This window comes from Neomonachus schauinslandi, chromosome 7 (genome assembly GCF_002201575.2).
Source record: "Neomonachus schauinslandi chromosome 7, ASM220157v2, whole genome shotgun sequence".
Taxonomy (NCBI): Eukaryota; Metazoa; Chordata; class Mammalia; order Carnivora; family Phocidae; genus Neomonachus; species Neomonachus schauinslandi.
In genome coordinates, this window is record NC_058409.1 from 23,118,622 (window position 1) to 23,136,417 (window position 17,796).

The window sequence follows — 17,796 nt, forward strand, 5'->3', positions numbered from 1 at the left end:
ATTCCATTTACATAATTATGGAGACAAAGCTGAAAAAAAGAGAAATCCTGCTTTAATTTTAGAGAAAATTCAGTGACCCTAAGACATGATGTTTCTACTTAATATATGTTTTTACACACAATCTTCAAAAACACATCTAGATAAAGGGTACTAAGGTGTATAAAAACTTTGTTATATAATAAATAACTCATGATGGAGATGAAAACTACAGCATAGGAAATATAGTCAATAATCTTGTAATAACACTGTATGGTGACTACAGTTTTCATGCTGAGCACGGAGTAACACAGAACTATCAAACATGCTGTACACCTGAAACTAATACATCGTTGCAGGTTAATTATACAATTAAAAAAAAATCTAGAATTAAGTACATTCATTAATAAGCACATTTACCTTCCATTGAGCTGAATTCTATCAGCTAATTTGGAGAATTGGTCTGGAAGTCTTCTCTGTTTTATGACACCCTCAGGAGTAACAGAAACTTCACAGAGAGAATATGTGTCGGAAGCACCCGTCAAACCAAATTCATGAACAGCATGACAAACAACTTCTTTAGCTGTAGTGTCTTTACTGATGATAATGTAGCAACTTTGTTGATCTGCTTTGAAAACTCTTATAACTTGATCAGGAATATCTATATAAATACAAAAGTGTGCCTTGTTATTTTCAAGACAATTCAACTCTTCAAAAAGCAATTTAGAACAAAAAGATCCCTCTGGACAATGATATATACCTATCTATTTCAGGAGGTTAATAGAAATCACTGTTGCATTTATTGATAAATGACTGTATCTACCTTTTCAGGTGACAAAATACTAATATATGTTCATAGAAAAACAAACACAAAAAGATAAACATTATGATTTGGAAGCCACAATATATTTTATTTATTATAAACTTTGATGTCCTTAAATACTCTTCGACAAAACAATTTTTAAAAGAGGCATAGGACTCCTCCATAATATGTATTTTATATTTTTAAGTTATCCAAACCTTTAATGACAGACACTTAGGTTGTATATCTTCTATATAACACTGTGATGACTAATACCCCTTTCCCCCTCCCTGGTAGATAAACCTTTGTAGGCAATCTGATTATTTCCCCAGAGAAAATCTAGAAGGAGGGGGGTGTGGGAGGGGAGAAAGAGAGAGAGGATTTGCTGAGTTAGAGGGAGGGCAGGCATATTTGTAAGGTTTTTGAAATATACTGCCAAAATGTTCTCCAGAGAGGTTATAATATTTTATTATGCTAGAATGTAAAGAGAGCAATTTTAATCACATTCTTATCAAACTGTTCATTACAATTTTTTTTCATTTTCAAATTCCTATGCTTTTCCTCCCTCTAAAAATACGTCATTATCTTACATTTCATTTCTTTGATTACTGGTGAGAGTCACTAGTTTAATGAGCAATTAATATTCCTTCTTTTTAAAAATACTTTCTGATATTCTCTATGCTTTTTCCTACTGAATTATACTAGATACCAACACTCAGTCTACTATACAATGGCATATGTTTTCCTATTTTTATATTTATTTAACACAGGAAAGTTTAAAATATTCAGGGATCTCTGCTCTTAGTAGACACATCCTAATTCAAGATATGCAGAGTAAGTAATGATATCTCCCTCCCTCATTCTACCTTGTTTTATTTTGTTACACTGCATTGGCTAAAACTTCCCAAACAATGTTCAATATGATGACTCTGGGCTAATTTTTAATAGTATTCAATGTAAGTAAAAATAAATTTGACAGCATGAACACAGAGTATATTTCCCCCTAATATTTCTTAATATTAATTATAAATATTCTGAATATTAATATCTAATATTTACCAATTTCCTGATAATAAACCATTGTTACAAAAATTTTGTTCTTTAAATTAGGAAAAGTGTATTATTTGTGGGGTTTCCTGGTAAGGACTGTAATTGGATTGGGAGATTTGGGTGGCTCAAGTAATTATATATGGTTTGTCTAGCACTATCTTATTAGCATTACATACATTACTAACTTTTAGAGATGAAGAAAAATCACAAATTTGTCTCAAAGCCATCTCAAGTACAATTCTGGCTAAAGGAAACAAAAGAGTAATGAAAGAGATATGGCAGAAGATAATTTCACAGAATAAGGTACTACTCTGAGGCTCATGGCACAGAGACTCCCAAGACTGGAAGATTCAACTAAGCATATAGGAATGCCTAGGGAACAGAGTCTCAAGTGTTCTAGGTCCACTGTCAAGTTGGAAGCAGAAGGCATCATATATTCAGTCAAGTCCCTTTCGTAAGATGTATGCACCAAATGACCTTTCTTAATGTATGTAAATATTTGAGTCACCAAAAGCCTCTTTTTCATTATTTCTTTGCAGTGAGTCAATCCTTAGGGTGATGATGACATCGGGTCTCTAAACCTACAAGGCTTAACATTAGACTGTTTAATGATCCACCCAAATCAGAGATGCTTCTCTACTCTTGGCTAGAAAATGTTTTCAAGCAGAGGGAAATTCCAGTTTGTCAAGAAAAAGATATGGGAGGGCGCCTGGGTGGCTCAGATGGTTAAGCGTCTGCCTTCGGCTCAGGTCATGATCTCAGGGTCCTGGGATCGAGTCCCGCATCCGGCTCCCTGCTCCTTGGGAGCCTGCTTCTCCCTCTGCCTTTCTCTCTCGCTCTGTCTCTCATGAATAAAAAAAAAAAAAAAAATCTTAAAAAAAAAAAAAAAAAGAAAAAGATAGGGGACAAAAAGTGGAAAACATATCCCCTTGAACTCTATATAAAAAGGTCAAACAACTAACTTTTGTTACCTGTACTGTTCCTATCCTCTTTACAGAAATAGGCCTCAGTTGTCTGGGGCTCTAGAATTGGATCAGTTTACTAGGTGTGTGCCAGCAGGACTGGCTAACCTTGAGGGAAAGGGGAGATGCTCTGATCCCTTTTACTAATTTCTCCAGAGAAATTTATTCACAAAGGCAGACTGGGAATTTGCACACATTTCATTTCCTCTTCTTTTACTTCCAAATACTATTAACACCTTCTGGTAAGGAACTCAGACTTGTAGATCTTGCTAAACAGTGTAAAAGAAAGTCATACTCTGTTAAAGCCATTTGTTTCCCATGAGAAGGCCAAACTGTTACATAATCACATCATGTAAGAGGGATCTCGACATCATGAATGGGTACCTCTAGAATAGATCCATAGAAGGGATTATCCAAAGGGCACCCTACTACCTCAACCCTGATCAATTTGCCAAGGTTCGATAAGTATGAGTCTGGAAAATGATTTGGAAAAACACTGGAGGAAAACATTTCTTTGCACTGTTACCATTGTCACAGTAAAATTTTTTCTCTTTTAAAATTGTGACATATAAAACATATATTCTTCACCAACATGTTTGTTGTTAGAAGGACATATATGTCAAAAGTAATACTTAACACAGGGAAGATCCTCAAATGTTAAATGATCAGATGAATGGTAGACATGAGGTTAGAATAAAATTGAATCAAGGGAAAATGATCATCTCAAATTTTAGGCATGAAACTAAAATGCACATAAAAATATAACCTCCTAAAGAAAAAAGAGACATTTAAAAAGAATCTTGGAGGACTAGAGCATTTATTAGTCTTATGCTTCTCATTTCATTAAAAAAAATCTTACGTAACAGGTAAATGAATTTAAGGAAGAGAATCTCCAGTATCTAGACTTTCAACCCAAAGGCAGAATTTCTAGAATGCTAACCTATAATCCTCCTGAATAAAATAAAGAAATAACATACTTGAAGGATGCAGGTACTGACCCCAATAATACACTAAAGATGGGACTTTTTTTTAAGTAAGATGATGATGAAAACAAAACCAAAAGACTGCCTCCTGATCATACTTTAACTGCCAAGTACATACTTGTGGAGTGCCTGTGATGTGTCAACAGTGTTCCAAGTGATGAAGATACAGTAATAAAGGAGATGGAGCAAAGTCTCCACTCTCGGGGACCTGCTTATATTCGAGAGAGTAAGTGGAGGTTCATGGAAAGACAATCCATACGGTAAGAAGTTGCACTAAGAAAACACAAGGGTAGGGCGCCTGGGTGGCTCAGTTGGTTAAGCGACTGCCTTCGGCTCAGGTCATGATCCCAGGGTCTTGGGATCGAGTCCCGCATCGGGCTCCCTGCTCAGCGGGGGGTCTGCTTCTCCCTCTGACCCTCTTCCCTCTCGTGCTGTCTCTCATTCTCTCTCTCAAATAAATAAATAAAATCTTTAAAAAAAAAAAAAAGAAAAGAAAACACAAGGTAGTGGTGCAATGGTAGAGATCAAGGGTTAGCACATTTGCTCTATAAAGGGCCAGACAGTAAATATTTTAAGCTTTGCTGGACAAGAGGCAAAACAGATATTTTGTAGGTACATATATAATAAAGGAGAAAATAAGTTCCCACAAAATCTTTGACAAAAATTCGGTATTTGACAATACTGCAAACACACAACATGGAAAGATAAACACAGAGATTTAGGCAACACTGTAAACACTCACCAAAAGGGGAATGGTTAAATGAAATGTTACCAGCTGTTTAAAAAACTGTGGTAGAACAAACACATTCTGAAGCAGGAAAGTATTCAAGGTATATTGCCAGGTGAGATAGGCTAAGTAGAAGAAAAGTATAGCATATAATTTGGGGTGAAGAGTGGTAAACACATTTTATGTGCACTGAAATTTCTAGAAGGATATATGAATAAACAATAGTTAATTCTGGGGAGTGGAGACTTATATTCTATCCTTTCTCTGCAGTTTGATTTTTCAAAAATGTTATGTTCCTTTAAAATAAAAAATTAATTAAAATAACTCAGACTTTTGTAAAACTGAATCTGAAAAATTACTAAATATTAAAGAAATCAAAAGGTTTGTGCTACTAAATGAAAAAGAAGCAAAAAGTTCTATAAGCAGACTCGGAAAAAAAAAAAATCCAGTTTTACAATCCTTTGGGTCACGAGTTCTTTTAGGCCTAATCTAGTATTTAGGTCAAAAATTCCTCCAAAACGTAAGTTACAGAGCAGCATGTACTCTGATTCTAGAACTATAAAAATTTTTCTATTCAAAGAAAATGTTGAAAAGAATACACACCAGTTTACACTGGGCAAGCTTGTAGAGTGGACAGAAAAGTTCTGGCTCCTACTTTATTCAATTCTGTATCATATGACTTTTTAAAAATAATAAAACACTACACAAAAATTTAGCAATGGAATACCACAGTCGGTTTTCAAGATACTTACAGTAAAAAACAAGAGCTGTAGGCAGCAAAAACAAAGCAAAATCACAGAAGAGTCAGCAATCAAAAGCAAACTACTATTAACAGCTTTGACCCTACTTTCTAACAACTTTACACAAGCAGCATAAACATAGCTGAGATCACCAATAAGTTAATCAGACTTGACCGATGTCACACATGTACTGCAATATACACACATGACATACAGTTAACCTAAAATTTGGCGCTGTCATATATAATTTAAGGAAATGATTTTGGAATCAATTGGTAATGAGTATTTTATTCAATATAAACAGCACCATAAACGTGCTTTCATAAAGGTGCACATTTTGGGGTTTAAAAATATAATTTGTAAGTTAAATACCTATCTTATACGTGCTCTTTTATATTGCTGGTACAGACACAGGCTGCAGACTGAGTTTGCAGATGGACCCTCTCTGAATAGTTTTTATAAGAGCATCTTTGGCTCTTCCATTTTTCAATGAGTGAACTGTGCAATCAAGCAAATTGACTAGCACTTCCTCTTTAAAAAATCTAAATTTCAGTGCAATGGCCCTTACAGTTTCTAAATTTTAGTAAATTCCAACTTCTTCCCTTTGTTCCCCCAGCTAAATCCCCCAAGTGACTGCTCTCTGTCCCTCTCCCTACAACCATCCCTTATATCCTCACCCCCACTTCTAGATAATGCCACCGACAAAAATGCAGCCATAAACATCATTTATTTTATATCACCTGTCCCTAAATACTCATCTTATGCAAGTATGCATACTTAGTTTGTGCTCTGGTAGCGTAATAATATTTCATTTGTGAACATATTGCTGTGGGACACACACAGAGACATGAAAATAAATTCCCATGCTCCTACTGGAAAGCAATATAAGACAGACAATGAAAATGTGCTAAAGATTTCTGGGAAAGGAGGGACTGCCTTCCCAGATAAGGTAACATTTGAGCTATGACGGAACAAGAAAAAATTCATGGGATATGCAGGGAGAGAACACCAAAGGTGGCAAACAGCACAGGCAAAGAAATCACAGTTGTGAAGGTACATACCACACTCAGGAAAGAGAGAGGAGGTGAGAGTGGGAGAATGGCAGAAGAGAAGGCTAGAAAGGGGGTTTACAATCATGCTGTGAAAACTGGACATTAACAATTATTATGTTATTGTTGTAATGTTACAAATCCATTCTGCCTTGTCATGATGGGGTTGAGACTCTGCAAACCACATTCTTCTTTGCCAACTGGCCACCTCTTAAGTTATGCCAAAAAGGGGCACCAAAAGCAACTGCTGGGTTAAAGGAAGAAAAGCCTTGCTGCTTTATGTTTCTTCTTGTGGGCTTTTTCTTCCTGTACCACCCCAGCAACACTTCTTCACCCTGTGGTGGCATTTCTTTCATGTACCAGAAGATGAATCCAGTTTGCACTTTTCCTACCCCTGTGATACCTTAGTGCTTGCTTCTTTACCATTTTAGGTAAATAGTTAACGTTACACCTTGACAACAATCCCTTTTACTAAATTCTGATTAAGTATCTAGAGTGGTTTCTATCTTATGACTGAACCCTGACTAACATAAAAATCACTAGAAATTCCTAAAGCGAAGTAATGACTCATTAAAATCTTTGTTATAGAAAGAACACTGGTAGTCACATAAAGAGAAGGATGTGTCAAGGACAGATTACTGGGTTTTGTACTCGCTAATAATTAAGAGGCAACTGAAATTTTTAAAAAACCCAATGTACAGAATGAATTTCACTGAACTGTGTTTTTATGTTACGTCCAGTTTTTATTCAAGTTGCTATAATGAAACATAAACCTAACTATTACACTTATATTCCCTCCTAATACTGAGATTCATGTAATTGAGTTTCCTCCCTTTTGATACTTAGGGGCTTCAGCATGAAAACTGAAGCTGAATCACGACACCAATCTCTGTAGAGCTACCTTTTTCCTCTCTTCTCCTTGGACCCAATTACACATCTCAGTTTTAGTTGTGTCTTTTACATACCATTTTACATTTCATTTGAGATGAAAGTCATCTCAAATCCTTTCAAGTGACAGACAGATGTACAAATAATTCTTTTTTTTTTTTTTTAAAGATTTTATTTATTTATTTGAGAGAGAGAATGAGACAGAGAGAGAGAGCATGAGAGGGAGGAGGGTCAGAGGGAGAAGCAGACTCCCTGCTGAGCAGGGAGCCCGATGCGGGACTCGATCCCGGGACTCCAGGATCATGACCTGAGCCGAAGGCAGTCGCTTAACCAACTGAGCCACCCAGGCGCCCTGTACAAATAATTCTTCAAGTTTTTCTTCTTTGTAATGAAATTTTATATTATACTGTTAAGTAACAATTTCTGCCCCTGGGCATGAATAGATGCAGAAAAATTATCTTGATGTCCCATATGACGTTTAAACCCAAAATCTGAACACAAATGAAAAGATGCTATAGTATATTTAATTAATAATACATGACAATAAAACAACTTTAGCTTCAGGTGCTGGGGGAAAAGTCAGTGTTTCCAGAAAATTACTAACACATTTCAGTACACCACAGAGGAAGTTAAGTGAGGCCACTGAGACTACAATAAATTCCCTTATCCTTTTCCACACCCTGGATAACTCGCTTCTTGACTGAGAAGGAGCATCCCTGCTTTCTTTCCACTGCCCTAAGGGTTACCAAAAGATACCTAAATGCAATCTCTTTTCTATGTACTTCTATTTCATATTGTAGCAAGTACCATTCCAGCTTATACAAAAAGACACAATATTCTCTTTAGATTTTTGCAGTAAGTCATAACCTTGAGATAAGAGAAGAGGGATTCAAGCAAATCTACTATTTGATACACAAGGCTCAACCACCTAATTTGTCACTTTAGTACCAATATGGCTATATGAAATCACAAACAAAAATTACCTGAAGGATTAGAAAAATCCAACATGCTGGTGGTAGGCTGCAGGAGATCAGGGCTGCTGGATGAGAGTGTTCCAGGAATAGGCATTATAGCCAGACTGTGCCTGCAGTGCCTTGTTCCTACAATGCTGTCGTCTTGTGACTGGCTCAGGCCTCCGTCACTTCAAAATAATGGCACAAAAAGTATTTGAGAATTCTGAATGGCAAACGTTTCTTTCCTCTGTATACTGAGGCATAATAAGACCAATTCAAAGTGGTGACTTAAAAAATTATATAGATTACAGCAGTTAAAAAAATAGGACAACTATAATAATGAAGATACTCAAAATTTACTTACGCTAAAAATTTAACTTATACATCTAAGTAATTCTACTACATCATAAAAAGTCATACTGAGTTTCTGTTGGTTTTGGTAGAGAAATTAAGCCTGAATGGAGCCTTTAAGATCATCCAGTTTTGGCAGACACTAATATATGTATCCAACAATGTATAACCACACCATAGCAAAGTCTGCAATCTCAACATAATAGGTTTGTGATCTTCTGGGCAAAGGACTGTTGGGTCTAAACCCAAACCAAAAAAAACCCAGCAGGTTGTAGAAAACAAAGGGGCCAGGTCCAAGTGACAAAGTAAGAGAAGTCTTTAAACATATGAACAATCTGAGAACTGCCCAAACCAGTGATAATGTGGAAAAGATAACAGGAAGAGGGAACACAGAAGAACAGTGAACACTGGGTGCACGTGACAAGTAGAAAGAAGAAAAAGAGGACCACAAATCAAAATAGAGAAAAAAGAATTTTACAGTCTTTTAAGTTTATTCTAAGGCCACATTATTTCTTGTGTGATATCTCAAGTCTTAATTATTTGGCTATTCCCTAGATGAGAACATCAAAACCATAGCAGAAAGCAAGTCATCTAAAGTTAATTCCCCTCAAAGGTTTCAAAAATATCAATTAAATGGCCATATTTAAGCAAATAAAACATCCCTCTTTTAAACTACACTACTTTAAAGGTTGAGAAGCCAGCCCCCAACCCAGCAGGGGTGTGGGACCCGGGATCCAGTTTATGGCTTCCTGCCTGGCTCCAGAGGGTACAACAACCTCCTAGGCCTGTTTTCTAGGCTTCTGAGAAAGCACAGGACGAGCAAGACCTGCCACAGTGCACCTGTACCTTCTCAGGCCCCAGAGAGGCTCTGGGCTTGAAGACCGGGAAAGGGGGAAGGGAGTGTCTTCCTTACTTGGGAAGTCAGCATAAGGCCTAGCAAGGCCACAGTGACTCCACACCCCAGAATTTCATTCATTACAGATAATAGCTGCATTACTGCCAAATGACCTTATAATAACCCTGTGTACCTTTGAAAAGATTTATGGTTTTGAATTACTGCTTTTAATAACATTTGTTATATTTAAGTTATACTTAATGAGAAAAATACTTTAAAGGTGTTACACAGGCAGCTCTAAATCCATCTAAGAGAAAAAATTAAAAGAAACTTAACTCTGTCATTTAAATTTTAGATACCCCAAAAAGTCCTACAAAACATAGGATAAATGAAGCAGTCCTATACAAACACAGGACAGCAATGAAAAAGATTTCCATTAGCATCAACGACCAAAACACCATTTATTTCTAAGAGTTAAACCAATCCTTTAGGTTAACATTAATTCTCATCTGTTTTATTCAATGTAGTATTCTACCCAGTTACCTGTTACACATACAGAGGTATCAAAGAATACTTACCTGTTACCATGGAATGGATTAAATGAGTGGTATGGGATACATCCAGAATATGTTAGGAGTAAAAAATAGGACTTAGGCAGATTAGGGAACTATGCTAGATGAAGTGCAGAGGACAGTTAAATAAACAGCTAAAGGACGGCTAACAGCCACACAAGGAAGACAGAGCTAGGACAAGCAAGACTGCAGAGGAGTGAGGAAAAAGCATGAAGACATGGAAGGGAACAAAAGTAAGTGTTTCAAGAGCCAGCTATGCATATAAACCTGGGTTATTAGCTATGTGACCTCAAGGAAATTTCTTTGTTTCTGGACCTTGGTTTCCTCATCTACAAATGTGACTATTTCTCCCCCAGGGCCGCCTTAAGGATTAAATTAGGTTATGGAGGTGAATATTTTGGCACAGAGGAAAATACAATTCTAATTTTTAAGAAGACAGTAAAGTACTTTTACTAAAATTAAGAAAGAACAGTACAAACCTAGAAAGGATTTTAAGCAATTCGTATTGAAAAACAGAGAAGGCAGGGTGAATATAACAGGCACTATAGAAACAGGAAGTATTTACCTGGGGAGAGAAGGCAGTCTAATCTGACAGAAATAAAGCTAAGGAAATACAATATCTGATAAGGAATTTGTGCTTATGTTAAATTGGTTCCTTATAATTTGGTGTGCATTGCTAAAGATCAGAGCTAAATGTTTTAAGGTTAGGTATGAGAACAAAAGGAAGGCGGCTTTCACAGAAACTGTACTTATAGCTTTGTAATCTGCAACAATTTAAATTATATGGAAAATATTTTTAAATATAACAGGCTTTCTAATTTAACAGACTCGTGAAAACAAATCTGCCTATTTTTGAACACAGAGAGTCAAGTAACTGAATCCAAAGAAGCAAACTGTTAAAAAGGTTAGCCCGTCCTATTAAAAATCACAGTAGAAGCAACTTTAACAATGTTAAAAAGTTATAATTTTCTGTTAAAGGGAACTGGCTGTATTAGTTGCATTAAGATGGAATTCAACATGGAGACTAAGAAAAGTGCATGAAACACTAGAAGTCCTTATCTCTCTTACTGATATTATTTAACATTACCTCTGCTCTTTAATAAGCAAAGGCAGTACACTGTACAGATATAATAATGTAAAGCTGGTTACAAATTCATGGTAATTAAGGTGTGAGCATGTATAAATGAAAACTATACTAATGTCATGTACAACTCATGCTATGACATGAATGAAACAGTATCTAATTAGCAAAATATCCATGCTTTTTTGGAAGCTGAATTGATAAAGCCCATTTGCAAATAATTATGTCATTTCTTACCAAAACAGTCTCCTGAGAAGATGATGCAGTAACAGAAACAAGATAGTTTTGAAAAATTCCTCAATAATTCCCCAACACTAAATTTACTTAGAATAAAATTGTATTTTAGTTTCACATTATGAAACTAAAAAGGCTATGTAAATATCAATATGCAAATAAAAAATAATTCCAATATTAAAAGCAAACAGAGTATGCTGACAAAAGATAGTGAGAAAAAGTAATTTCTGATAAGCAAACAAAATAGTCTACTTCTGGGACTGTTACAAAGAATAATATGAAGCTGTTACTTAGGCAATTTGTGATTTAAAAAAACCTAAAAGCTGAGTGATTTAAAAAAAATAGGACATCAGATTTCCTAAATGTGAAATATTCTCAAGTCAATACATTGCCATGTCTTTCACAGAGGTTATTAAAATTAGCAAATTTCTTCCACTTGTAATTTTCAGGATAATTCTTTCATTTTAAAATTATGTCACGGTTAGGGATTTGGGGAATTATCTATTCTCATCTCAACTATTTGTTCCTGCCTTCCTTTCATAATTCTTTTGCCTATCTGACAGATGTAGATACTCTTTCTTCCAGTATTTCTAAGAATGAGTGCTGCAAAAGGTGGAGACCAAGCACCCCTTCCAAAGGGCCTGACACACAGGAGACTGTCAGGATTGTGGGATTAAATTCATTAAAGTTTTTTTCTCACTTAAAAAATATTCAAAGTAGAAAAATTTAAAAATACAATGAACAAGCAAGGAAAAGAAAATTACGTGTAACACCACATCCTAGAGAAAATCACAATCAACATTTTTTCTTCTAGTTACTTTTACAGAATATAGCACAATCTATTTAACTAATCTCTTATAGCTGGACATCTAGGGTATTTCCTTTTTTGTTTCATTACAGATAATACTACTAAGAGTAGTATTATCTGTATATAAATCTTCACCTAATTATTAGAAATAGAATTAATGACTCAAAGGTATGAACGTTTTTAAAACTCTCAATAAAAAAATGCCCAAATGCTTTATGGAAAGGTTACATCACTTCATATTTCCACAGCTGTCTGAGCTATCTATTTGATGTTATCAATTGGGCCCTGACTATTCTCTTGTCAATCTATGATGAAACAAATGGTCCCCTGTTTTAAAAATAAATTGTGTATCCTTGATTACTATTGATGCAGCACAGATGATTCATGTTCTCTGCCTATTTTTCCATTGAAGTTTCAGTGATTTTTTTTGTTTATTAAGTTACCTGAAAGTGCCAAGAAATAGATACATTCATTCTCAAAGCCACTAAGCAACCAGTTTGACAAATCAGTTCTTTACGCAAAACAGGCTCCAGCAGCAGAGAACCTTTATGATTTCTATTAAAATAACCTGGTTTTTTTTTTTTGGCATTTATATGTCTGAAATTATTAGCATTTTACTTCACTGAAACATATTTAGAAGAGATAGTTTAATATTAACTTCTGAAGTGCAGTGTTTTATTAATGTTTTGCATTCACAGCCAACAGTCTCCTATTGGCACAAGAAACTCAATACATCACTAAATGAAAAAAAAATTCCCTTCTCAGTTAACTATTTCTACTAGATCTTTCATTTTAGGGGGTTACCAATATAAAGAAATAACGCTTGAAAATACTCAAATGACTGCTCCTGGCTACATTAATTTCCATGACTCCCACTGTAACCAAAGAGAGAATCCAAGCGTAAAACCAGTTCCCACTCCCTGAAGGAGATACTGTGGAGATGAGTTAGCTGCCTGAAACTTGAATACAGCTGGTTGGAATCTGACTCTAAAAAGCTATAGTCAGTTACAATCACTATTCTCTGGTTCTAGAGAACACATGTCACAATTATACCACTGTTCAAAAATGAAAACCAGTTAAAGGAGATATATGTATTCTACACCAAATCCACGAGGGTTTCTAGCAATGGAACTCAGGGCATTACCTCCTGAGAACTCCCTTTGCGAACTCTTTTCTGCCTTCTGGTCCTCCATTCACTTCCCTTTTGCTCATTGCCTTCCTGCAGACTTGTGGTCATCCAAAACTGTCTGCCATCTTTACACTGTGAGCTAGCCCCACGTATATTCTCCTTAATTCTCACTTATGAGAGTAACACTTTTCTTACAGTGTTTGCTGTCCTGCTGTCATACTACAGTATGCTCAATATTAAAAGAACTTCGGCCATTTTAAAATTAGCATTTTTATAAAACTACTTGCCTCAAGGAGAGCAGTCACTAAGAAACAATGAGTAGTAGACTTTGTAGAAATGAGTGACATTAAGAACAGAGCTCGGGATATGTCAATTCTCTGTGAGCCCCAAATTAAATGAAGAACAAATATGTTTCCTGACTGGAAGTAAGAACTCAAAAAGAAGAGCATTTTCTGATCAGGCAATCTTTGAGATTTTGAACTTTAAAAAAGTTGAGAGTTGACATTTACCTATTTCCAAGTTGCCTCCTAATTAGTGTCCTTGCTATTACTACTACACTTGTGCTGCACATTCAACCCCAAACCACCAAATACAACTAACAGAGCTTCTATGGCTCCCTCCTATGACATGATGAAGTCCGTATCTTTAGCATAATATTCAAAGTCCTTCATAACGTAGCACTTACCTAACTCTCCTAACTCTCCACACACAAATATACTCTACCTAACCTACCAAGCTTGTTCCTTCTGCCTTTGTACATATCAAAACATTTATCACTCTGTAATGTCTGCTTTCCCTATTTAGATCATCAACTCTTGGGAGAACAAGAAACTTGCTCTATCTTTGTACAGTTCTATATTTGGACACTGTGCCTAGTGTATAATAAGTGTGTGGAAAATAAAGGGTTCGTGATATGAATTCCTTAGAGGTAGGGACTACCTCTTTTCAGCTCTATAATTATCACTGGGCATAGTGCTAGGAAGAATCAGGAGCCAAATAAACATTTTCTTTGAGTACGTTTTGCTTGAATTTTCTTTTTTCTCTTTCATTCACTGTCTTAAATTATTCAACAAATATCGAGTACCTACTACGTGCTAAGTACTGAACTTGCTTAGAACTTTTGTGATTGGCTTTAAGAAGCAGATAATGTAAAATAAATAGATATAATATATGCTAGACTCTTTCCCAGTCATGACACTTTAGTGAACTGATTTCCTAAGTATTTTACAGACCTCAATTTACTTTTAAAATCTCAAAGTTTCATTCAGTTTTGGTGACATCTCAATTTAGAAACAGGAACAGATTTGATTAAAAAGGTCATTTAGAATTCAGGAAGGAATAAATAGTACAGTAAGAGAAAGATGATTTAGAAGACAAAAAAGCTAGTATCAGCAAATGTATCCCCAAGATGTCCAAATTTATAGATCAAAGGACTGAAATTAGACCAAAAACACACCAGAAAAGATTTCATAAAATAAAGGGCAGTCGTTCCTAAAATTCAAAACAAAGCTACTGGAAAAACATATAATCTAGCACTGGTAACGTCACAGAAACGATGGAAAGATACTGAGAATTTATTTTCTTATTTATGGGTTACTCACAGGTTTTATGATGCACTGGTTGTATAAAAACCAAAACTGACCCCAAATTCCCTTCCCCCAGATAAAATTTTACAGGCAATAGGAAAAGGCCTACATGACGAAGATTAGCGTTACCTACCTAAACAGTTTTGGAGGTAAGATACTAAACCGTGTTTTATCCAAAATTTTCCTGATTTTGTTTCTTCCACCTGAAACAGTGTTTGCTTTTATTTTCTTATTTCCTTTCTCCTGTGATGTGTGTTCAATATCTCCTGGTACATCCTGGATTGAATGGCGATTACTTTTTTTTTCAGCAATTTTAGGAATATGAGGAATACCAGATTTTTCTTGTTCAGTCCTACTAAGTAACTCTTTGAACACTGTGGAAATAAATAAATAAACTTGTCATTTCTTTTCTTCTCATTGGCAAGATTTTATAGGAACAACAAATTTGAAAGATAAACAGTCACTTTCTACTGAGCCTTGCAGACTCATTCATTAAACATTATGAAATTTATACCCTTCCTTCATCAGCCATATCCACTTGTCTCTTCAGTTTTTTAAGACTTTAAGTCATCTCTATAGCCAACTTGGGGTTCAAACCCATGACCCTGAGATCAAGAGTCATGTGCTCTACCAAATGAATCAGCCAGGCACCCCTAAGAATATATTCCAATTTTTTAAAAAGTAGGCTTCATGTCCAGCTTGGGGTTCGAACTCATGACCCTGAGAATAAAGAGTTGCATGCTCTACCAATGAGCCAGTGAGGCACCCCTCTCTTCAGTTTTTATAACTAACCATATTTCTGATACTGTCCAAAAGTGGTAAAAGAAAGTCACTGGCAAAAATGGAACAGAAGTGGGCAGGTAGCATGTTTGGAAAGTCCAGGGCTTCCTATTTACCAATAATTGCTATGTAATAATAATAAGCAATAAAATTGCTAATCAACTCAGATCTTATAGAAACAAGTATTTAGATTTTATTATTTACATGTTATTCCTTATCATAACATATAACATTTGAGATGAGATAGAAGTACTGCAGTCAGGTTCAGTTTTGTAAAATTTAGCCAATTAAAAAAAAAATAGTTTGGCTGGACCTGTTTTTACCAGAGATAAACAGTACTAAATTTAATAATAAATGACAATTTCCTCAAGATCACATTTATGAGAATTCTGTCACTGTTTACTCAGCTAATAAACACTCACTACAGTGGTTTGAAGCAAACAACTAATCATTCTTAGGTAACTTCATGTTAACAGGAAGACTGATGAGTTATTTCATCCTTAAGGAAAAGTGAAAGCACATTGGAAGAATTGCCTGTCTCACAATCTCTTTGCCTAGATCAGATTTTCACCTTGTGAGAGGGGCTATATCTCCTTGGTATCAGGTGAAAAAAAAGACTAATCTGTGTAAGACTTTGTATCTAGTAACTACATAACTAGTATAATTAGTAATTAGTGTCACCTTTCCCAGTTAGGATAACCTATATTACCTACGTTTCATTAACTAATGTCATGAAAAAATTTTTTGGTTGTTTTAAATATGTATTCTTAAATAAGATCAACTACTAAAGGGAAAAAACAAACAAACAAAAACCTAAAAAGATAAATGCTAACACAGAAGGTAACCCCTTCCTAAAAACTCATGGTGTCTGGGAGGGTCTGAATCAAAGAAAAATGAAGCTACATATTCTTGAATATGCAGGTCTTCAGAAGGTATAGCTTTGAGTAGTACTACTTGGTACCTTTATAGAAGAAAAACTGTAAACTGTATAAATATGCCCACTGAAAACAGAGAACTGTGATCTTTTTTTGTTGTTCTGGGGATAACTCAACAGTTTCCTTCAACATCAAAGGAGTTACAAGTAAGATTCCAAAAGACAAAGGCTTAAAAATTAACGCATTACAACATAAAATAGCTTGGTATTCAGTTGTAGAAGTGGACCATCTTGAAAGTTTCAACCAGGATGATATTACACCAAAGCATATTGAAAGTTTATGAAAAGCACATTTTCTGCCTTCAAAATAATGGGAAATCTTTAGAAGTCACCTTTTAAAGATATTTTGCTTGATTATAAAGCAATAAATTCCTTTTACTTTCCTTTGAAAATTATGCTTTATTTTAAGCCATGTGGTAAAGGTAAAAATGCCTTTTTGAGCTAAAATCGATATGCAGTCATGCAAAAAAATATTTACTGACCTATGAAGAACATATGTCAGGCAGATTCCCCCTGTTGTAGAACAGGAAGTTTAAGATACATGGTACAGAAAGAACATAAGCTAAGGGATTAAGATAGCAGGAAAGGGAAAATCCTCCCTAATTAAGTCACTGTGTAAGAAGAGTTCAGTAAGGTGAGTAGATTTTAACTAGGCAAAGGGAGGGGAAGGAGGAATGACGCTAGGTAGAGGAAATCTCAAGTTCCAAGTCCCTGTCGCAAAAGGAAACTTAAAGAAAATTAAGATGACTGGGGAACAAGGTAGACAAGGGGCCTAAAAATGCTATGGTGAAGTGTCTGAATTTTCTATGAAGAGCAACAGGAAATCTTTAAATGGGCCTCAGATATTCCTGCCTGTGGTGTACATAAGGCAACTCAAGAGCATACAAAAAAGTTTATATCCTCGCTGGACCTGTGTATAATAAAACTGTAGAGATTCTGATTTATAGATGAAGAGAAAAATAGTGAATTTTAAAAATTAGTTAAGATTCAGGACAAAAATTAATAGGAAGTGAGTAAATGTAATTACAATGCCATTAAAGAGCAATATTAAATACATGAATCAGAAATGAAGGTGCCCGATAATCATAAATCTGATTAAAGATTAAAAAATTCTCAGTCTCTACATATATGTATGTACGTTTACACACTTACACACACACACACACACACAACACACCACAAGCATACAAAGTCAAAAGACAACTTGGGGAAATATCTGTTACCTTTAAGGCTAAAAAGCTACTGTCCTTTTTTTATAACACATTCACACAAATCAATGAAAAATAAGACTGTGTGAAAAAGAAATGGTAACATGTAAAAAAGGTGCTCAACTTCTCTCATCATGAAATATGCATC

At 35.2% G+C, this 17,796-nt stretch overlaps 1 protein-coding gene across 5 annotated transcripts in view; it reads right to left on the reverse strand.

The window, feature by feature from the left end:
* RAPGEF6 (Rap guanine nucleotide exchange factor 6) overlaps positions 1-17,796 on the reverse strand; it is a 198,932-nt gene that overhangs the window by 42,549 nt on the left and 138,587 nt on the right. For 4 of the 5 annotated variants that reach the window (XM_044917076.1, XM_044917078.1, XM_044917077.1 and 1 more), the window contains exons 16-18: positions 14,860-15,100; positions 8,161-8,318; positions 397-637 (exon numbers count right to left, since the gene is read on the reverse strand). In XM_044917076.1, the coding sequence (XP_044773011.1) occupies positions 397-637; positions 8,161-8,318; positions 14,860-15,100 (640 nt within the window). Of the gene's footprint in view, positions 1-396; positions 638-5,252; positions 5,268-8,160; positions 8,319-14,859; positions 15,101-17,796 lie in introns of all 5 variants that reach the window. The other variant, XM_044917079.1, reaches the window with a different exon arrangement.